At 42.9% G+C, this 24312-nt stretch overlaps 1 protein-coding gene across 1 annotated transcript in view; it reads right to left on the bottom strand.

The window, feature by feature from the left end:
* Positions 1–2345, bottom strand: part of LOC115158047 (ephrin-A2) — a 126273-nt gene extending 123928 nt beyond the window's left edge. The window contains exon 1 of the mRNA XM_029706528.1: positions 977–2345. Coding sequence (XP_029562388.1) covers positions 977–1116 — 140 coding nt within the window. The 5' untranslated portion in view covers positions 1117–2345. The remainder of the gene's footprint in view (positions 1–976) is intronic.
* Between the last annotated feature and the right edge of the window lie 21967 nt (positions 2346–24312).

Raw genomic sequence — 24312 nt, forward strand, 5'->3', positions numbered from 1 at the left:
AGAAATTAAGTTTGATTACATTTTTCGAGGGTGTGCTGGCACAATTCCAATGCTGAGAATTTTACAAACAATTTCTCAAGAGTTCAATACTTATGGAATGTCTTACTTAATGTCTTCATCCTATTATTGATCTTTACCTTCCTTCAGTAATTAACTAACTGGAAAGAACTTGTTCATGTTCAAAATCATTCCAACACCTCCAGGCCAAAATATCAATAGTGCACTGGAGTGAACTGAGGGGCTAAAATGAAACAAGCACGGGATATTCTATATGGGCGACCAAAACCTTGCTGCATGTCAATAAAATGACGTGTCAACATTTTTTAGTTTTGTGTATAACCATGTAGTATGCCTCTAAACCGAGTTTTGGATGTCTTAGTGGAGATTTTAACTCAATCTTATTTTAAAGGGGATGGGAAAATCACATTTTGCTTTGGCCTACAGTATTTTATCACACTTTCAAATACAACTTCATAATGAAAAACTACAGACACAATGCATTTTGAATTCAATGTGATGAGTTTGGGAATGTGAAAACTGAAAGCCTTGGCAAGATGTCATAATCAAGTGAAATCCTGGTTTAAGGGACTTGCTTTACACTCTAGCCGGGAGAGATTTGATAACGGGGTAAAAACAAGAGAAGTTATAAGTGATGTAAGAAGTAGGTCTTCCAATGGAAGCAAAACATGGGATGCATACATAACTACAACGTGCTGGTCAAGTACATCTCCCTAACTCAAATTCTTTGTAGTTAAAGAAGGAACTTTAACGTAATCTATTCAAAGAATTTAAGTTGAGGGGAACACTTCTTAAAAGAGAGCATGGTTGATGGGCTTTTGAATGCGCTTGGCTATTTGTGAAGCATTTTTCTTTAGCTTAGTCTAAGTGTCCAGATATTTTTTTATTGGGGTTCACAAATGATCTATCCAACAATGTAAGTTGGCATCACTGAAAGTTGACTCCTACAACTCCTTACCTGGGGTTCGTGCTGTTCCAGTAGACCGCATATCTGTCTGATATAATCTTGCTATCGTCAGCCCATACCGCGACCCAAGATAACAGGGCAACAACCATAAATGTCAACTCCATTTGAAAAGCTAAATAGTTCTTGTCCATTATGGGCAGAGTCTATATAATTCGTCGCGTTAGTTGTCTGTAACGTATACGGATACAAGTACAATCACTTGTTTGTGGTTGCTGGTTAAATGGACATGGTGCTCTTCAAACTTGGTTCGAGTCCACATTCAAATTCCAGGTGCTCTCAAGCTACAGTTGTTCGTCTTCAGTTGAAGATGTACAGTGTATACATTCCCATTGGTGAGAAGTCCAAGCAGATGCAGCGGCGTCTACGAAGTTAAATTAGATTATGTTCCATGGAGGTTCATCAATTCTGTCCATTCGCAGTTTGACTCAGCTCGTTGCTCTCCTTTTGCACGGCAAGCTCTTCCAATAACTATTAAAATCCATTTTCTTCAATGACTGTAATTGATAAATGCCGTATTTGAACACATTGCGCGACACTCATCATATATTGTTGAATGTTCATTGACGCCAAGTATAGGCCTTACAGTCGTTGGTCCTTTACATACATTCCTTTCCAGCATGGCATACTTTCTAAAACTTTAGTCGTCGTAAATATAACTTCTCACCCATCCATTCTGCTACCGTCCTTCAATGTACGGTCATCCAAATCAAGGTGCTTTTTATTCCACATTTGCGCGCATAACGGTGTCCATTCAACTCAACTTTTCAAGGTCCGTTTCGCGAGACACGTTTCAGTTAAGCAACCACTTCTTGTTCCTTCAGAAGAAACTCACAATATCACAATGTTGCAGCAGCGCGATAGAAATCCAAGCCCGTGAAAAACCATCGGCTCACAAGACGTGTCCCTGCTCTGCTCATCGGTCAGTCACAATCTGAGGCTAGAACAAAAGCAATTATCTAATGTCGTCCGTGGCTACTGTCCTCAGCTTCCTTCACTGGCAAAAGTTATCAATAGGATAAGTTGCGTTCTTGATACGTGCTCATCGCGTCATCCTCGCAACGCCACTACCAAAGCATGAAGCGCAGACGCGGAGACACCGCATCAGTTGCAAAGTTGCTGCTGCTAGTCCTGCGTTGTTTGGGGTTGCTGTTGAGTAAAGGCCAAATTCTCTTGTCGCTCTTCCCTCGTTCCTACGTGTGGTGTACAGATCAGTGGAGCTGACATGATCGATCTTTCCCCCTTTTTTTTGAGTCACGGTGGTTCTCTTGCGCGCCCTCTTCCTCCTTCAGCACATGGCTCGCTCCCTCTGGCAGAGCCGCGCTCTCTCGATTCACTTCTCCCCCACACGGCGGGGCGGGGCTGGGAGACGGGCCAGCTAGGAGCCCCAAAAAACTTCTGGGGCCCTTACCATTTCAGAAAGCTTCAGAACATGTTTTGGATACTGTTATCCTGTTATACATACAGTAGCTTATAACTATAGCCTACACAAAAAAATATTAAATTATGTCCAACGTCTAATTTTTATTGTATGGTCCAACTATTTGTATACGTTTGTTCATCCCGCGTAAGTGGCTCTTAGGCTAATGAAAGCTCTTTATGCGAGTTAGTCATCCACTTGTTATGGTAATGTTGATTAGTCATTAGCAAAATGTTAAGTTCATCATTAATATGTGTGCGTGTGTGTGCATGCACATACATATCACAGCTGTGCTCTGCAGTGGATTAGGGGTGTCTCACTTGTCACTGTTTGTGATTCCCATGAATCTCAAGCTCCCCACCCCCCTCCCCTATCTCTGGGCCTCTGTTCCTCTCGTGGAATCAGTGAGCGTTGCTCCGATATGCCGAGGGCAAAAAAAAGGAGAGCGAGCGTTCCGCCCAACGTGTGTGATTCAGCGCTGATAAATATTTCACCGACTGGGTAGGCGGCTGGTGGACAGGGTTATAACCAGGGAGAAAGAGAGGGAGGAGGGAAGAAAAATACAAATGAAACTTTAATTCCTGCTTTTAAAAAATGTCACATAGATTAATGGCGCACCGGTATTAAAGTTTCAGAGGTTCCCATGCATAAATGCATAGGCCGCTGGGTGCTCACAACTTGTGGCAGAGGCTATGTGAAATAATTGTAGTTCGGGCAGGTCGTTTTGCCACCGAGAGCAAAGGGAAGTGTCAGGCTGTTACACAGCACCAAAAGCACATTAGCATGTTTACAGGAATCACGTGCTATCTAAAAGGAAGGACGATTCCCTGAGTAAACCACTGCCGGTTTATAATAGAGGTAGTGCATCCCCAGACTGGACGCCATCTTCTGGGTCCTGCTTTACTGTATGGTTGACTTTAGAGTACTGATGACTTAGGTTTTCTTCAGGAAACCTTTTCTAATCCATACGTTGTTACTGTGTAATTAAAATGTGATCGTGCAATTCCTTTGTAATTACCTTGTAATTTCTGAACCGTAATATAAAGTCCTACCAGATAGACTGATGAAAATGTACTCTGTTTAAAAGGGCACACAGAGACACTGTACAGAGACACTGTCTCCTGTCCTTAAACAAGTGCACATAAAGGGGACGAGCTGAGGAGAGGAAGCCACTGCAGACTTTTGAGATGCACTCATAGATATGGTGCACATCAGTCTCCCTGAATTTTTGTATTACTTTGATGGGAGTTGTTTTCCCTCGACCTCGATAGACTATGTGTTTAGAATGAATCAATAATGGAATGATGACTACAATTGTATGGTTTTAAAGGGGGGAGCATTTTTATTGTGACACACCGACAGAACAGGCAAGTATACCACTCGCCACAGACAGATTACTACAGAAGCAGGGGGAAGGCAGGCATCTGGGCTAGAAGTCATATTTCTCCACGGCCCTGCCCCCCTGAAAGCTTTACGACACTAATTACATCACTTCTGGGGTTACACAAGATGCAAAGGCCTGCGGCTGGGTAAATTATTGTCGGAGACCTTCACCCTCCATTGGCCCGGGGCCAAGCTCAGAGTGGACAAATGAAGAACCACGGTTCCCATAATGCCACCTATCAGGAGAGGCAGGTAGCGCTAGACTAGCCTAGCAGAGCCGGAAGGTTCTGAACCGGAAGGTTCTGCCAAGGGTTTCAAGCAAAGGCCAAATTGTGTGTTGTGTTACACATATCAACAAACGTAGAAGTAGGTTGCTGACCACATTAAGCGAATTCAGAGGAAGTGTCTCCCCAAATCTCCACTCCTCCTAACCAGTAGAGGTCTCTGTGGCCCACTTTGGGAAATCAGTCCCAGATGATTCTCTGCCTGTCTGAACGATCACTGGGGCCTTGCTGTTTTGTCCATCTTAGCTCAGTGAGCATGTCAATTCATACAACTGAAAGTCTCATCGTGTGAATCTTTCGAGCACTGATGACACTACTTCATGGCTGTGTTCATTCAAATATATTGTCCCGCTCCGTGTGTCTAAGTATCCATTTGACATATTAAGACAAAAGGAAAGAGAAAACTGTGAGCTTAATAGGTCTCCTTCACAAAAGCAGTCAGTTTGAAATGTATATTGCCCTAAAGAGAGATGTGGGTAAGAGAAAGAGACAAGAGGCCACATCTGTTTTTTTTCTTTTTTCTAAACGATCAGCAGCACACGCCAGCAACCGCTGAGTGTGTAAAACAATACTGGAGGGATACAAGTGAACATATATTTTTAATAAAGCCTGCAACAAAGTCATTGTTGAATTGGTCAGCATATGGTAGAGCACTTAGTTTCAACTGAGACACGGAGAGAGAGAGAGAGCATTATACTGATATACAATCTGTTTTGAGAACCGAAGCAAGTTGCAACGGGCTATGTGAGGAACACGAGACTTGTCAAAGTTGGTGAGAGTTTGTTTGCAGGGCAGTATACCCAGCGGTACTGTTGGTCTCGACATTATTTCAGAACAATTCTCTGATGAAAGGTGAAACTGTGATATCATCAAGACACCTGGACTTTGTCTCACGGCAAGGCATCGTCTTTGACTCTGACATGTGAAGAGTCCAACAGCAGAGAGGCCTGCTTGTTTTGTGGTGCTGGGTCCTCCATAGTGCTATTGTAAAGCTCACTGTGTGTGTATCCAAAGAAACTATGGGGCACCGATCCTGGTTCTAGTGAGTGTCAGTGACACAGACCATGCCTCCTGCGTCCGAACATTCCAACACAATGCAGGCTAAGCTCTCTCCCTGTTGCTATGTGTTAAGGTCGTCAAGTCAGGGGCAAAAGCCCCAATATAAATCTCACATGCATGTTGGCACTGCAACATTGGAAAAACATTCCACTGGAGCCAGACTGAGCTTATGCTGTGAGCGATAATGACCTCTTTAAATCAATGATATTTTCTAACTTTCATAGCTATTTTTTATGCGCAGAACTACATGTGAAACGTTAAAATGTATTAAGTCGCTGAAACTGCTGAAAATTCAACTGGAGAAAAATGGCGCTGACAACGAAAACCGTGACTTAAAAAGGATAATATCATATTGCACAGGCCAAAGCCCTTACATTTTTATATAGGCCTAATGTGTCCTAGCAAGTACGCACAAGTGTCACTGTCTGAGACAGAGTAACCGGCCCCATGGATTAGCTCCAAATCACAGTTGAGTCAATAATTACTGTGCTTTTACTCATCAACATGCTCGACTGTGAGCTAGAGAACAGCCTCACAGTGTACTTATGACTTTTATTCCTTACACAGGTCACATACGACAAGTCGTACTAATCAATTCCATCTGTTGAACGTTCATTTAACGTTCATTTCACCTAATTAAAGCATTTACGGCAGTTTAAATATGGAATACTGGGCTTGTAATTATTTCATCAATTCATAAAGCATCTTCAGTTCTCACAGTGTTGGCTTTCACTGATGTCTACAGCTTGCAGATGGTGAAGAATTACTCTATTATACTGTGTGGTTAGTTTACCTGCTGGTCCCCTTCGTCTGTTCCCCAATGTCTTTCTGATATTGTTCGCCCCCTGCTGAGCATCATGGATATTGCACTCAGATTCTCTGTTTGCAGATTATACAGTAGAATTTTCTGAAATGTTCTCAGAAATGGTAAGATCTTAAAACAGTTTTAGAAATAAAATCATAGGTGTTACGGAGGCATAATCAAACTACCACAAAGGCTCTGCATGCTGATTAGACTGTAAAGAATTTATGAAAAGCTCTCAGAAATGTTAAGATTTGACTGTTTTAATATATTTTCTTATGTCAGCGAACCACTATTTTTCTCTTTTGATTTATTCCAGATTGTATTGAATCTGACATAAGGGATGTAGCATTTTCATTTGACAGCATATTCTTTTCAATCCATACTTTCATAGAAAATCATGTAAAATTAACAACTCAATATATCCAATATATCCAAACATAATTTAGGCATATTTCCAATGGGTTGATTGAGAATGATTTGTTCCTCCTCTGCGTATCTCAAAACATAAAGAAAACCATATACACATAAGTGAGACAACTACGTGACATCACTCAATACATCCATATTTCAAAACATAATCAGGAAAAAAGAAATATACAGTACTAGTCAAAAGTTTGGACACACCTACTCATTCAAGGGTTTTATTTTATTTTTACTATTTTCTACATTGTCCAATAATAGTGAAGACATCAAACCTATGAAATAACACATATGGAATCATGTAGTAACCAAAAAAGTGTTAAAGAAATCTAAATATATTTTATATTTGAGATTCTTTAAAGTAGCCACGCTTTGCCTTGATGACAGCTTTGCACACTCTTGGCATTCTCTCAACCAGCTTCATGAGGTAGTCACCTGGAATGCATTTCAATTAACAAATGTGCCTTGTTAAAGTGAATTGTGGAATTTATTTCCTTCTTAATGCGTTTCAGCCAATCCATTGTGTTGTGACAAGGTAGGGGTGGAATACAGAAGATAACCCTATTTGGTAATAGACCAAGTCCATATTATGGCAAGAACAGCTCCAATAAGCAAAGAGAAACGACAGTCCATCATTACTTGAAGACATGAAGGTCAGTCAATACGGAAAAAGTCAAGAACTTTGAATATTTCTTCAAGTGCAGTCGCAAAAACCATCAAGCACTATGATGAAACTGGCTCTCATGAGAACTGCCGAAAAGAAGACCCAGAGTTACCTCTGCTGCAGAGGATAAGTTCATTAGAGTTAACTGCAACTCTGATTGCAGCCCAAATAAATGCTTCACAGAGTTCAAGTAACAGATCTCAACATCAACTGTTCAGAAAAGACTGCATGAATCAGGCCTTCATGGTTGAATTGCTGCGAAGAAACCACTACTAAAGGACACCAATAAGAAGAAGAGGTTTGGGACAAGAAACATGAGCAATGGACATTAAACTGGTGGAAATCTGTCCTTTGGTCTGATGAGTCAAAATTTGAGGTTTTTGGTTCCAACCGCCGTGTCTTTGTGAGACGCATAATAGGTGAAAGGATGATCTCTGCATGTGTGGTTCCCACCGTGAAGCATGGAGGAGGAGGTGTGATGGTGTGGGGGTGCTTTGCTGGTAACACTGTCAGTGATTTAGTTACAATTCAAGGCACACTTAACCAGAATGGCTACCACAGCATTCTGCAGCGATACGGCATCCCATCTGATTTGCGCTTAGTGGGACTATCATTTGTTTTTCAACAGGACAATGACCCAACACACCATCAGGCTGTGTAAGAGCTATTTTACCAAGAACGAGAGTAATGGAGTGCTGCATCAGATTATCTGGACTACACAATCACCCAACCTCAACCTAATTGAAATGGTTTGGGATGAATTGGACCGCAAAGTGAAGGAAAAGCAGCCAACAAGTGCTCAGCATACAGTGAGGGAAAAAAGTATTTGATCCCCTGCTGATTTTGCATGTTTGCCCACTGACAAAGAAATGATCAGTCTATAATTTTAATGGTAGGTTTATTTGAACAGTGAGAGACAGAATAACAACAAAAATATCCAGAAAAACACATGTCAAAAATGTTATAAATTGATTTGCATTTTAATGAGGGAAAAAGTATTTCACCCCCTCTCAATCAGAAAGATTTCTGGCTCCCAGGTGTCTTTTATACAGGTAACGAGCTGAGATTAGGAGCACACTCTTAAAGGGAGTGCTCCTAATCTCAGCTTGTTACCTGTATAAAAGACACCTGTCCACAGAAGCAATTAATCAATCAGATTCCAAACTCTCCACCATGGCCAAGACCAAAGAGCTCCCCAAGGATGTCAGGGACAAGATTGTAGACCTACACAAGGCTGGAATGGGCTACACGACCATTGCCAAGCAGCTTGGTGAGAAGGTGACAGCAGTTGGTGCGATTATTTGCAAATGGAAAAAACACAAAAGAACTGTCAATCTCCCTCGGCCTGGGGCTCCATGCAAGATCTCACCTCGTGGAGTTGCAATGATCAAGAACACCATCCCCACCGTCAAACATGGAGGTGGAAACATTATGCTTTGGGGGTGTTTTTCTGCTAAGGGGACAGGACAACTTCACCGCATCAAAGGGACGATGGACGGGGCCATGTACCGTCAAATCTTGGGTGAGAACCTCCTTCCCTCAGCCAGGGCATTGAAAATGGGTTGTGGATGGGTATTCCAGCATGACAATGACCCAAAACACACGGCCAAGGCAACAAAGGAGTGGCTTAAGAAGAAGCACATTAAGGTCCTGGAGGGGCCTAGCCAGTCTCCAGACCTTAATCCCATAGAAAATCTGTGGAGGGAGCTGAAGGTTCGAGTTGCCAAACATCAGCCTCAAACATCAGCCTCAAAAATTACTTGGAGAAGATCTGCAAAGAGGAGTGGGACAAAATCCCTCCTGAGATGTGTGCAAACCTGGTGGCCAACTACAAGAAACGTCTGACCTCTGTGATTGCCAACAAGGGTTTTGCCACCAAGTACTAAGTCATGTTTTGCAGAGGGGTCAAATACTTATTTCCCTCACTAAAATGCAAATCATTTTATAACATTTTTGACATGCGTTTTTCTGGATTTTTTGTTGTTGTTATTCTGTCTCTCACTGTTCAAATAAACCTACCATTAAAATTATAGACTGATCATTTCTTTGTCAATGGGCAAATGTACAAAATCAGCTGGGGATCAAATACTTTTTTCCCTCACTGTATGTGGCAACTCCTTCAAGACTGTTGGGAAAATAATTCCTCATGAAGCTGGTTGAGAGAATGCCAAGAGTGTGTAAAGCTGTCATCAAGACAAATGATGGCTACTTTGAAGAATATAAAATATATTTTGATTGTTTAACACTTTTTTGGTTACTACATGACTCCATATGTGTTATTTCATAGTTTTGATATCGTCTCTATTATTCTACAGAGTAGAAAATAGTAAAAATAAATGTAAACCCTTGAATGAGTAGGTGTGTCCAAACTCTTGACTGGTACTTTACGGTCGGATGCCAAGCAGTTGCCATACCAGGCGGTGATGCAAACGGTCATGATGTTCTGGTTCAGCTGGAGAACTTTGAGGATCTAGGGACCCATGCCAAATCTTTTCAGTCTCCTGAGGGGGAAAATGTGTTGTCGTACCCTTTTCACAACTGTCTTGGTGTGTTTGGACCATGATAGTTTGTTGGTGATGTGGACACCAAGGATCTTGAAACTCTCAACCCGCTCCACTACAGTCCCGTCAATGTTAATGGGGGCCTGTTCCGCCGTCCTTTTCCTGTAGTCCACAATCAGCTCCTTTGTCTTGCTCACATTGAGAGAGAGGTTGTTGTCCCGGCACAACACTGGCAGGTCTCTGACCTCCTCCATATAGGCTGTCTCATCATTGTCGGTAATAAGGCCTACCACTGTTGTGTCGTCAGCAAACTTAATGATGGTGTTGGAGTCGTGCTTGGCCACGCAGTCGTGGGTGAACAGGGAGTACAGGAGGGGACTAAGCACGCACCGTGAGGGGCCCCAGTGCCTCAGCATGGCAGATGTGTTGTTCCCTACCCTCACCACCTGGGGGCGGCCCGTCAGGAAGTCCAGGGTCCAGTTACAGAGGGAGGTGTTTAGTCCCAGGGTTCTTAGTTTAGTGATGAGCATTCTGGGCACTATGGTGTTGAACGCTGAGCTGTAGTCAACGAACAGCATTCTCACATAGGTGTTCCTTTTGTCCAGGTGGGAAAGGGCAGTGTGGAGTGCGATTGAGATTGTGTCATCTGTGGATCTGTTGGTGCGGTATGCGAATTGGAGTGGGTCTAGGGTTTCCTGGATGATGTGTTGATGTGAGTCATGACCAGCCTTTTAAAGCACTTCATGGCTACCGACGTGAGTGCTACGGGGCGGTAGTCATTTAGGCAGGTTACCTTTGCTTTCTTGAGCACAGGGACCATGGTGGTCTGCTTGAAACATGTAGGTATTACAGACTTGGTCAGGGAGAGGTTGAAAATGTCAGTGAAGACACTTGCCAGTTTGTCCGTGCTTGCTCGCAGTACACGTCCTGGTAATCAATCTGGCCCCGTGGCATTGTGAATGTTGGCCTGTTTAAAGGTCTTGCTCACATCGGCTACGGAGAGCGTGATCACACAGTTGTCCGGAACAGCTTGTGCTCTCATGCATGCTTTAGTGCTGCTTGCCTCGAAGCATTTAGCTCGTCTGGTAGGTTCGGGTCACTGGGCAGCTCGCGGATGGGTTTCCCTTTGTAGTCCATAATAGTTTGCAAGCCCTGCCACATCCGACGAGCATCAGAGCCGGAGTAGTAGGATTCAATCTTAGTCCTGTATTGACGCTTTGCCTGTTTGATGGTTAGTCAGAGCATAATCGGGATTTCTTATAATCGTCCGGATTAGTGTCCGGTATATTATTGAATATACATAATGTGTGTGTGTGTGTGAGTACTGTTACAGGCTTTGGTTTTTCCATTTATGTTTTGAGGTTGGACTTAGCTTGTTAGCACGTAGGGTGCACCAATTGGTGTCACCTCGATAGTCAGTATGTGTTTCACCTGTGCTGGTTGCCATCTCGTTAGAGGTGGTTGCCATCACCTCTGCTGGCCCAGGTGCTTTTTAAGAGTAGCTGGCCCAGTGTCCCAGTTGTCTTGAGAGATGTGGAGTCTCAACACCTTTAGTTGGCGCGCCCTATTTGATTTCTAGAAAAACATTCCTTTGTCTGATTTCATTTTGCTCTACCGTTTCGGTTTGCTTTCCTGTCTTTAAGTTTGGTGTGGGTTTTTCTTTTGTTTGCGTCTTCTTGGGCATCTTTAGTGGGTCTCATGGTGGGTGTCGTTTAGGTTCCAGTTGTTGTTGCTAGTCAACTTTCAGTAAACACCCCAATGAGTGTCTTTCAGAACCCCTCCTAAAACCCCACCTGTTTCGTTTTGGTTGTCAGTGACTATTTATTTGTTAGTTCCCCCTTCTGTTTGAGTGACATAACAGTACAAAAAACTAAACTGTATCCACACAGCCATAGAAACCATACCAATCGGACACAACTTGGGGCCAGCAGTTGGGCCAGGGAAGGGTTAACTCTGCCCATTCCAGCACAGTTGAGTTCCAGGGAGTGGGTCGTGTGTCTGTGTGCATCATGGACAGGCCAATGTAATTACGGCCTCATTCCAGGGGCTATCCTCCGATATTGCATTATCCCCCTCATAGGAGTGGGGGCTCCATCCAATGCCACTATAGTGACATAATTAGATTAGGTCTCTCTGAATCACAGGCCTGAGCAGTGTGCTCACTCGGTCCCTATAGCAGACGGACAATAGCTAGCTAGAGGTTTCACTTCACTGAGGAATGAGTGGTGTCTTCAGTCAACCCAATCACACGTTGACGCTCTTCTTTGTTTGTTTCGTTTATCGCATTTAGTCTGCTTAGTTTCTCTTGCTATTTAAGAATGTTGGAGCGGGGAAAGACCCAAAACACGTTTTTTTTGGTAGTGTTTTCTGTGATGTTTCAAGGTTTGTCAGATGATGAAAGTCGTCTGCGGTGCTTTTCGGGGTTGTTTCCTGTAATCCAGTTGTGGCGCCCACCCTTTTTTGCTCTAGCTCTGCTGCAAAACAACAAGGGAAATTAGAAAGTTGTTTGAGAAAAGAGTGTAACTGTAAGAGGCGAGGCGCGGTTAAAGAAGTGGTTCATTTGGAGTTGAATGGAAAATTGGCCAATTATGCCTCAATCTGTTTTTTCCCGAATTGACATTGACTGCCCTAAATAATGATGGCTGGTGGAGCTTGATTCCCTTTCCACCCTCATCCTCCTCCTCTCTGGTCTTGATTATCCTGGGACTGAAGTCGAAGCCAAAGAGTGCTGCAAAGCAGACTCTGCCGAACTGCAAACTTTTCCCTCTGTGTGATTGGAACGGTTTGTTTGTAAAAACCACCCTGTCCGCAGCGGTGGCCAGGATACCGAGAGGACACCCACGAGGGACGTTCGCACAATTCGTAGGGTCTGGTCTGCTGGAGAGTTTGATTGGGTGACCGTACGGTTCATTTGCCAGAATTGAACAGGCAAACAAACAAACAAACAAACAAACAAACGCTGCACTCCGTAGCAGGCAAGAAAAAAAACCAACAGAGAGCCCAAATGGAAGGCAGCAGCTCTCTCGTTTCCAGCACAGGGAATTATGGGAGCAAGCAACACAAGCTGATGGATGAAATGACGGAGAAAGCTCTTATGGGCAGAAAAGCAGGGCCATCAATGTAAACCAACGGTTTTCCATCCCTGTAACATGAGCCGGGAACAAGATGCAATGTTTCCAATGCCTCCTATGAGAAAACAATAATGGTGTTAAACACATTGGCACAGTAATAGACTAAGTAGATGGAGCAGTGCTGTTGTCCTCAAAAATAAAAAAACAGATCTACAGAGCGATGGTACTACAGAGTAGACTCCCCAGTTAAACATGTGTCTCCTTCAGAGCGAGATTACCAAAGGCTGGAGCATCGGCCTTCTCGCCCACTCCAATTTCGCTACGGTGGCGCTCACTTCACAAGCTCAGGTTATGCATTTGTAGTCTACTTGTGTGCTGCTATAGCCGTTTGCTTTAGCTTCTGGAGTTCGCTAAATATTTTCATAAAGAAACGGATAAAACACACAGGTGCTTAATCAAGGTGACTTATAAAGATGAGGCCCAAGAGCAAGAGAGGGAGTGCGGTGATGTAATGTCCACAACTAAAGAATCATTGTGGAATCGGAAAAGACACATATCCCGAAAGCATGATGCTGTACTTACTATGTGCACATGCTAAAAGAAAGGAACAAGGTAGGTAGATAACTAAGTGTATCATTGTAGCAAAGTATTTATAAACAAAAATCTCTTAAACCTTTCATTCATTTTTGTTCTATTATCTATACAATAGGCCATACTCGATTTTGGCCCAATAGGCCTAGCATATTCCCACGTTATTTTGCAAAAAACCTTTAGGACTACCTATATAAAAAAAAAATATATATCTAAAAAAATGCATCTCTGCCCAGCCTGGCAAGAGCAGCCCGAAGGTGTTTGTGTGGACAGGATATTCTCTGCTGCTGACCTGCTCTCCAGGCACCATCACGAGCCTGAAGCCAGACTGGCCAGACTCCTGTTTCTAAAAATGAATTCTAAAAATGAATTTGAAGGTACAAATAAGTTATTTTGCGTTTAATTTGTACTTAATTCTAAAATTAAGTCACAGCCTATATGCACAAATGATTTAATACATCGAAATGTTTAAATGCAGAGCGCTTTATTTCCCTACCAGCCTATTGGGTCGCACTCGCAAATGTTTCAATGTATTTCTTTGTAGGCTATAGCCTTGAAATAATTGAAATAACAGACTAAAGAATTCATTTTAGGCTCCCTGTCTGGCTCCTGACCTATTTAGAGTGTTTATATGCTGTTTAATATGAAATGTAGCCTGTTTGAAATCACGTGTGCTTCTTACCTTCTCATGTTTATTCAAATACTTTTCATTCAAAACCATATGGTTTGGTTTCAATACGTCAAAACCAAAGGGCAGGTCCAGGTAGTCACAAAAATAGATGGCTGTTGGTTAAATTGTGATTTTAATGAATGAAACGAATTTGGGAGGTAGTTTTTTTCCCTGTGAGCACAGAGCAGACCGGTTGGAAAGGACATGGAGCGCCAGAGCGATGTGCATTGAGCGGGATGAGCAGGATTTCCAACTTCTCAACTCTGCTCACAGACCTTGACCTGGCCAAGGCTTTCGACTCTGTCAATCACTGCATTCTTATCGACAGACTCAATAGCCTTGTTTTCTCAAATGACTGCCTCGCCTGGTTCACCAACTACTTCTCAGATAGAGTTCAGTGTGTCAAATCGGAGGGCATGTTGTCCGGACCTCTGGCAGTGTCTATGGTGGTGCCATAGGGTTCAATTCTTGGGCCGACTCTTTTCTCTGTATATATCAATGATGTCGCTCTTGCTGCTGGTGATTCTCTGATCCACCTCTACGCAGACTGGCCCTTCCATGGACACTGTGTTAACAAACCTCCAGACGAGCTTCAATGCCATACAACACTCCTTCCGTGGCCTCCAATTGCTCTGAAACTAAATGCATGCTCTTCAAACGATTGCTGCTGGCACCCGCCCGCACGCCCGCCCGCCTAGCATCACTACTCTGGACAGTTCTGACTTAGAATATGTGGACAGCTACAAATACCTAGGTGTCTGGTTAGACTGTAAACTCTCTTCCAGACTCACATTAAGCATCTCCAATCCAAAATTAAATCTAGAATCGGCTTCCTATTTCGCAATAAAGTCTCCTTCACTCATGCTGCCAAACATACCCTCGTAAAACTGACTATCCTACTGATCCTTGACTTCGGCGATGTCATTTACAAAATAGCCTCCAACACTCTACTCAGCAAATTGGATGTAGTCTATCACAGTGCCATCCGTTTTGTCACCAAAACCCCATATACTACCCACCACTGTGAACTGTATGCTCTCATTGGCTGGCCCTCGCTACATATCCGCCGCCAAACCCACTGGCTCCAGGCCATCTACAAGTCTTTGCTAGGTAAAGCCCCGCCTTATCTCAGCTCACTGGTCACCATAGCAACATCCATCCGTAGCACCGGCTCCAGCAGGTATATTTCACTGGTCATCCCCAAAGCCAACACCTCTTTGGCCGCCTTTCCTTCCAGTTCTCTGCTGCCAATGACTGAAACGAATTGCTGGAAGTCATTGAAGCTGGAAACTTACAGTATATCTCCCTCACTAACTATAAGCATCAGCTGTCAGAGCAGCTTACCGATCACACTGCACCTGTACACAGCCCATCTGTAAATAGCCCACCCAACTACCTCATCCCAATACTGTTATTTATTTTTTTGCTCTTTTGCACCCCAGTATCTCTACTTGCACATCATCATCTGCACATCTATCACTCCAGTGTTTAATTGCTAAATTGTAATTATTTCACCACTATGGCCTATTTATTGCCTTACCTCCCTAACCTTACTACATTTGCACACACTGTACATAGATTTTTCTATTGTGTTATTGACTGTACATTTGTTTATCCCATGTGTAACTCTGTGTTGTTGTTTTTGTCACACTGCTTTGCTTTATCTTGGCCAGGTCGCAGTTGTAAATGAGAACTTGTTCTCAACTGGCCTAAATATCTCTCTCATAATCACTAAATGCCTAGGTTTACCTCCTCTGTACACACATCCCACCTTACCTTTGTCTGTACATTATACCTTGAAGCTATTTTATCGCCCCCAGAAACCTGCTCCTTTTTCTCTCTATTCTGGACGTCACAGACGACCAATTCTTATAGCTTTTAGCCGTACCCTCATACTTATTCTTCTCTGCTCCTCTGGGGATGTAGAGGTGAATCCAGGCCCTGCAGTGCCTGGCTCCACTCCTACTCCCCAGGCGCTCTCTTTTGATGACTTCTGTAACCGTAATAACCTTGGTTTCATGCATGTTAACATTAGAGGCCTCCTCCCTAAGTTTGTTTTATTCACTGCTTTAGCACACTCTGCCAACCCGGATGTCCTAGCTGTGTCTGAATATTGGCTTAGGAAGTCCACCAAAAACTGTGAAATCTTCATCCCTAACTACAACGTTTTCAGACAAGATAGAACGACCAAAGGGGGCGGTGTTAGCCTGCAGAGTTCTGTCCTGCTATCCAGGTCTGTACCCAAACAATTTGAACTTCTACTTTTAAAAATCCACCTCTCCAAAAACAAGTCTCTCACCGTTGCCGCCTGCTATAGACCCCCCTCGGCCCCTAGCTGTGCTCTGGACACCATATGTGAACTGATTGCCCCCCATCTATCTTCAGAGCTCGTGCTACTAGGTGACCTAAACTGGGACATGCTTAACACCCCAGCCATTCTACAATCCAAGCTTGATGCCCTCAATCTCACACAAATTATTAATGAACCCACCAGGTACAACCCCAAAGCCTTAAACACTGGCACCCTCATAGATATCATCCTAACCAACGTGCCCTCTAAATACACCTCTGCTGTTTTCAACCAAAATCTCAGCGATCACTGCCTCATTGCCTGCACCCATAATGGGTCAGCGGTCAAACGACCTCCACTCATCACTGTCAAACGCTCCCTGAAACATTTCAACGAGCAAGCCTTTCTAATCGACCTGGCCCTGGTATCCTGGAAGGATATTGACCTCATCCCGTCAGTAGAGGATGCCTGGTTATTTTTTAAAAATGCCTTCCTCTCCATCTTAAATAAGCATGCCCCTTTCAAGAAATTTAGAACCAGGAACAGATATAGCCCTTGGTTCTCCCCAGACCTGACTGCCCTTAACCAACACAAAAATATCCTGTGGCGTTCTGCATTAGCATCGAACTGCCCCCGCGATATGCAACTTTTTAGGGAAGTTAGAAACCAATACACACAGGCAGTTAGAAACGCCAAGGCTAGCTTTTTCAAACAGAAATTTGCTTCGTGCAACTCCAACTCTAAAAAGTTCTGGGACATTGTAAAGTCCATGGAAAATAAGAACACCTCCTCCCAACTGCCCACTGCACTGAGGATAGGAAACTCTGTCACCACCGATAAGCCCACTATAATTGAGAATTTCAATAAGCATTTTTCTACGGCTGGCCATGCTTTCCACCTAACTACCCCTACTGTATTCAACAGCACTGCACCCCCCACAGCTACTCGCCCAAGCCTCCCCCATTTCTCCTTCTCCCAAATCCATTCAGCTGATGTTCTGAAAGAGCTGCAAAATCTGGACCCCAACAAATCAGCTGGGCTTGACAATCTGGACCCTTTCTTTCTAAAATTATCTGCCGAAATTATTGCAACCCCTATTACTAGCCTGTTCAACCTCTCGTGTCGTCTGAGATTCCCATAGATTGGAAAGCAGCTGCTGTCATCCCCCTCTTCAAAGGAGGTGACACTCTTGACCCAAATTGCTACAGACCTATATCCATCCTACCCTGCCTTTCTAAGGTCTTCGAAAGCCAAGTCAACAAACAGATTACAGACTATTTCGAATCCCATCGCACCCTCTCCGCTATGCAATCTGGTTTCAGAGCTGGTCATGGGTGCACCTCAGCCACGCTCAAGGTCCTAAACGACATCATAACCGCCATCGATAAGAAACAATACTGTGCTGCCGTATTCATTGACCTGGCCAAAGCTTTTGACTCTGTTAATCACCACATCCTCATCGGCAGACTCAGTAGCCTTGGTTTCTCAAACGATTTGCGTCGCCTGGTTCACCAACTACTTCTCTGACAGAGTTCAGTGTGTCAAATCGGAGGGCCTACTGTCTGGACCTCTGGCAGTCTCTATGGGGGTACCACAGGATTCAATTCTTGGGCCAACTCTTTTCTCTGTATACATAAATGATGTCGCTCTTGCTGCTGGTGAATCTCTGATCCACCTCTACGCAGACGACACCATTCTGTATACTTCTGGCCCTTCTTTGGACACTGTGTTAACAACCCTCCAGACGAGCTTCAATGCCATTCAACTCTCCTTCCGTGGTCTCCAACTGCTCCTAAACACAAGTAAAACTAAATGCATGCTCTTCAACCGATCGCTGCCTGCACCTGCCCGCCCGTCCAGCATAACTTCTCTGGACGGTTCTAACTTAGAATTTGTGGACAACTACAAATACCTAGGTGTCTGGTTAGACTGTAAACTCTCCTTCCAGACTCACATCAATCATCTCCAATCCAAAGTGAAATCTAGAATTGGCTTCCTATTTCACAACAAAGCATCCTTCACTCATGCTGCCAAACATACCCTCGTAAAACTGACCATCCTACCAATCCTCGACTTCGGCGATGTCATTTACAAAATAGCCTCCAATACCCTACTCAACAAGCTGGATGCAGTCTATCACAGTGCCATCCGTTTTGTCACCAAAGCCCCATATACTACCCACCACTGCGACCTGTACGCTCTCGTTGGCTGGCCTTCGCTTCATAATTGTCGCCAAACACATTGGCTCCAGGTCATCTACAAGACCCTGCTAGGTAAAGTCCCCCCTTATCTCCGCTCACTGGTCACCATAGCAGCACCCACCTGTAGCACGCGCTCCAGCAGGTATATCTCTCTGGTCACCCCTAAAGCCAACTCCTCCTTTGGTCGTCTCTCCTTCCAGTTCTCTGCTGCCAATGACTGGAACGAACTACAAAAATCTCTGAAACTGGAAACACTTATCTCCCTCACTAGCTTTAAGCACCAGCTGTCAGAGCAGCTCACAGATCACTGCACCTGTACATAGCCCATCTATAATTTAGCCCAAACTACTACCTCTTCCCCTACTGTATTTATTTATTTTATTTATTTTGCTCCTTTGCACCATATTATTTATATTTTAACTTTTAACTTTCTTCAAACTACAAATCTACCATTCCAGTGTTGTTCTTGCTATACTTTATTTACTTTGCCACCATGGCATTTTTTGCATTTACCTCCCTTATCTCACATCATTTGCTCACATTGTATATAGTCTAATTTTTTTCTACTGCATCTTTGATTGTATGTTGTTTTACTCCATGTGTAACTCTGTGTTGTTGTATGTTGTCGAACTGCTTTGCTTTATCTTGGCCAGGTCGCAATTGTAAATTAGAACTTGTTCTCAACTTGCCTACCTGGTTAAATAAAGGTGAAATAAAAAAAATAAAAAATGGTTAAATAAAGGTGAAATAAATAAAAATGTAAACCTCCGGCTGCTGCTACTTGCTTCACCTTGGCACTCAGAGCATTTCATATGTGATTCAGTGGTATGTCCATGGATATCAGGCCACTTTACTGTATAATGGGTTTAGAGCAGAGTGCTTTGTATGATTGTTTGTGACACATAATTCACAGTTATTCTCTTTTTTAATGGTAGGAGGCCTGTTTTCATTAGATCACTATCACGAAAGCGAGGGAGGGCTTAGAGAGTGAGAGAGAAGGAGAGAGAGAGTGGGAGTGCTTTCACCATCCCTGAGAACACAATGGTGAGAATTATCCATCTTCAACTCCATTTCACCGGATAATAAACAAATCAAAATATGAGGCATGACCATGAGATCAACTTGCAGGGTATAACAGTAAGATAAGGGTGAGGGGAACACTCACGCAAATGCAAAAAGGCATAGCGCAAACTGTAACACCATTGATTGAGCTATTGTCTGTTCTTCTCCATCACTATGCAAACTTCCTCCCTTTGACAACCCATCCCACTGTTTTGTGATTGCTTAGGAAGTTCAGTACTTGGCCCATTTTGGCCTTTTATTTGCTCCATTTTCCAGTGTTCCAGGTGGAGCCGGTGCCAAATAGAAGTTATCAGCCTGGATATCTACCCTCCTGAAACCATCTAGGCACCAATATGATCCAGAGATTTACCAGAACGTGGGATCGTTTCATCAACATGGAGACGACAGCAACAGAAAGAGATAGAGAGAGAGAGAAAAGAATATGAATGACATGAATTATTTGGGGAAGATAGAGAGCAGAGGATGGAGAAAAGAGCACAGGGAAAGAGAATAAGGTACATGGTTTATTGATGGTGGCACCAGTGCATATCTGGGCTCCAGGTGTGTCTGCGTTTCCTCTTTATGGACACTTTGCTTCCCGAGAGTTTCCATTCGGTTGCTGCTAACACTCCAGGTCATCGGGAGTTTCATGGGCTTCCCACTGTGTATTCCTCAGATCCTCCTTTCAATGGCTGTAATCAATATTTTTACACTTGGATGTTGTAAACTTTATCTTGAGTGCTTTTTGGCAACGATATTGCGACAGGTCAACTTTCAAAGCTTGAATTACCTCGAAATATAGAACACAAACCCTCTTCGTAGCATTTACCATCATGAGAACTGGTCTTTTACGGGCAGAATTCATCCTCTTCTTTCAGGTACAGCGATAGGTTAAGCCAAAAACCCTAGCGCTGTAAATGGAGCATATGGAATGAATGATACTAAATTCAAGGTCTGGAACAGTTTGTAGTGCTGCCTGTAGTTTTAGGAGATGGCCATGTTCAGTACTACCTCAGATGTTGCCTTTTATTGTTTTATCAACTTTAAATGACTGGTATCGAAACCTGGTCGTCAGCCTCCGCACTTCAAATTCAACAGTATACAACCTGACTGAAAAGGTTACTTACCAGGAATGTATTGGAGTGTAAACAGATGTAAACACCATCTACAGAATTTTAAAAATATTTTGTGAGTAACATTTGGGCACCTATTAAGCTCAATTAGCATTGTTTGCGTTTACCTTGCTGCTTGCCATCACCTGGCGTTTTTAACCACTCCACCCTGTTGCTCTACTTGCATCATGCTAGGCTAACAACTCTATGACACTACTGTTGTTAAATAGGCAAGCTAATGAAATAGCCTGGTTAGCAATTAGCTTATGGTAAAGATTCATTACGTTAATTAGGAGGGCGGCTGTTATAAAAAGCTAACGATGCACATCTAAAATGTACCGCAAAGCTCAAAGTTTTGACTTAACCTCAATCCTCCTCTTGGGGGCATGATGTTTTGATGAAGCATGAGTAGCTAAGCAAGCTCATAAGATATAATTAGGTGAAAATGAACGAGTGGCTATTAGGTTACTCTCATTTAATCTGCACTCAAGTTATTTATGTAAATCAGAGGATAGAACAGGCACTGTAGCAATAATGATGAGATAAATGTGTAGCGTTATCATTAATGGATGACAGGGAACTCATGGTTAGTGTGTCTGTGCGTGTGTGCGTCTGTGCGTGTGTGCATGCATGCGTATGCATGTGTGCGAGAGAGTGCTGTGTGAGGAAGAGTGCCGCGTGTGAAAATACTTGTGCGCTTGTGTCATATTCACACACTATCCGCGCATACCGTTAATAATTTCCATTTCACATGGTTTTCATTTCACATGAGCTCCTCCCTCTTCCATATTGGATTATTCTCCTAATTGCCCATTGTCAGAGTATCCCGCTAAAGAAATTATCATCTGTCTTTTGGACACATTCAACTTAAAGAAGGACTAGGCAGGAAAGCAATAAGGTCTGCCGAGTCAGACGGAGCAAATAGGAGGCAGAGACAGAGGATATGTCCCAAATGGCACCCTATTCCCAACATAGTGCACTACTTTTGACATGGGCCCCGGTCAAAAGTATAGTGCACTATCTAGGGAATCGGGTGCTATTTAGGACACACAGAGCAGCAGAGATCTGCCTCCTCAGATACCTCTCTATTATTAACCCCTTCCTCAGAGCTTCGTCTCAAATGGCTCCATTCCTTTCCTCATTAACTCCACGTCAACTACAACTTCCTCATCTACTTGTATTCTTTGTACTCTATTCATGTCTGAATATTGTCTGTGTGTATCTGACAGCCTGCTGCAAAGCAAATGGCCCCGCTGAGATAAAGATTCTCTACTAACTGTCTCTCATGCAGTGATTATGAAAGGGAGATGATGAGGAAAGGAAGCTATTTGAGACTATTCGGATGCAGTTCTGAAACTAGAATGACTTTCTAGTTGAAAGCAATATCTAGTTTCTGTGCCTATAACTGGTAACAACAGAAAGAATAAGAGCAAGGAAGCCATTGACTAACATTGTGAAACGGTTCAGGTTCCCAATTCTCTGGCCTGCTGGCCCAGGGGCTGCTTCTGAACATTGTTTAAAGCTGTGTTCTGCATTGATGTCATTACATTCCGCGGTCGAGGTTCAAGGGCTAACGGCGGTGGGGGGAAAAACTGTGCAATTGACAGCAACTCTAATTGGGGGGTCTCTATTCCGATTCAAAATGCTACCTGGGTTTTGTTCCCATGCTGAGTGTGCTGGTTTTTAATGTCAAAGTTTCTTTGTGCTCAGCATCTCGCTTCCCCTGTCCGTAATGACAGCCATCATAAACACAAACACACACCCAGCTCCAAAACAAAATGAATAAAATGTGCTCATTGGAGAAAAAAATCCCGTTTACAAAGCAGAGGGATGTGTCAGAGCAAAGAGAAAACAAGGGGTAGAGAAAGGGAGGATGCAGAAAAAAAAGCTCTGTGAGTTCTGATACATTTTTCAAGCATTCACAAAGATAGATTTTATGTTGTGGAAGATAGACAAACTAATGGACTGACTACCGGACTGACTACTTGGGGGCTTTAATGGATAGGTAGCATAAAGGTAACCACGTGTAACATATGGATTTGCATTAGTATACGCATCAAAAGTCCCAATGCAAAGTTACACATCACTTTTCTATTTTTGGAATTATTACATAAAACACATCACAATTCCGAAGAATGCTTGAATGTCGGAGATTATTTTTTGGGGGCGTGTGATGTAATATGGAGGAGCTGGCAAGCCAGCCTATTCCCTATAATGTAAACTCCAACAAAAATAACTTCAAATTAAACCAAATCTTTTTGATTTGCACTCAAATACTGGTTTCAATTTACTGGTTTCAATTTCATTTTACAACTTACAAGAAAATACTTTATGAATATATTGTTACAAATCAACTTGCAAGGTTGCCAGCCAACAATCCTGCTAACGTTAGCCCTACTTGCCTGCTAACGTTAGCCCTACTAGCCTGCTAACGTTAGCCCTACTAGCCTGCTAACGTTAGCCCTACTAGCCTGCTAACGTTATATTAGCACTGAATGAGTCAGCCAGTTGCTATCAACACCTAGATTACAGCTACATTAAAGTAAACCATCGTTTTGGAAATACATAAAGCCATCTAACCAAATAATCAAAGAATGTTAGCTGCATTCGGAAAGGATTCAGACCCCTTGACTTTTTCCATATTTTGTTAACCTGTCTGGGCTAGGGGGCAGTATTTGCACGGCCGGATAAAAAACGTACCCGATTTAAACTGGTTACTACTCTTGCCCAGAAACGAGAATATGCATATAATTAGTAGATTTGGATAGAAAACACTAAAGTTTCTACAACTGTTTGAATGGTGTCTGTGAGTATAACAGAACTCATATGGCAGGCCAAAACCTGAGAAGATTCCATACAGGAAGTGCCCTGTCTGACAATTTCGAAAATACAGCATCTCTGCTGTAACGTGACATTTTCTAAGGCTTCCATTGGCTCTCTAAAGCCGCCAGAAAGTGGAATGGGGTGTCTGCTGTCTCTGGGCAAAGAACAGCAGCTCTGTTTGTGAGTGGTCAGCCTGGGGACAGTGAGACTGAGATGCGCGTTCATGAGACTACTCCATTTTTTTCTTTCAGCCTTTGAATGAATACAACGTTGCCCGGTTGGAATATTATCGCTATTTTACAAGAAAAATAACAAAAATTGATTTTAAACAGCGTTTGACATGCTTCTAAGTACGGTAATGGAATATTTTGTCACGAAATGCGCTCGCGCGTCACCCTTCGGATAGTGACCTGAACGCATGAACAAAACAGAGCTATTTGAATATAACTATGGATTATTTGGAACCAAAATAACAATATTGTTGTTGAAGTAGAAGTCCTGGGAATGCATTCTGATGAAGAACAGCAAAGGTAATCCAATTTTTCTAATAATAATTCTGAGTTTAGGTTGTCCCAAACTTGGTGGGTGTCAAAATAGCTAGCCGTGATGGCCGAGCTATGTACTCAGAATATTGCAAAATGTGCTTTCGCCGAAAAGCTATTTTAAAATCTGACACCGCGATTGCATAAAGGAGTTCCGTACCTATAATTCTTAAAATAATTGTTATGTATTTTGTGAATGTTTATCATGAGTAATTTAGTAAATTCACCGGAAGTTTTCGGTGGCTATGCTAGTTCTGAACATCACATGCTAATGTAAAAAGCTGGTTTTTGATATAAATATGAACTTGATTGAACAAAACATGCATGTATTGTATAACATAATGTCCTAGGAGTGTCATCTGATGAAGATCATCAAAGGTTAGTGCTGCATTTAGCTGTGGTTTTGGTTTTTGTGACATATATGCTTGCTTT

Source organism: Salmo trutta, chromosome 22 (genome assembly GCF_901001165.1).
Source record: "Salmo trutta chromosome 22, fSalTru1.1, whole genome shotgun sequence".
In the NCBI taxonomy this organism is placed as follows: domain Eukaryota; kingdom Metazoa; phylum Chordata; class Actinopteri; order Salmoniformes; family Salmonidae; genus Salmo; species Salmo trutta.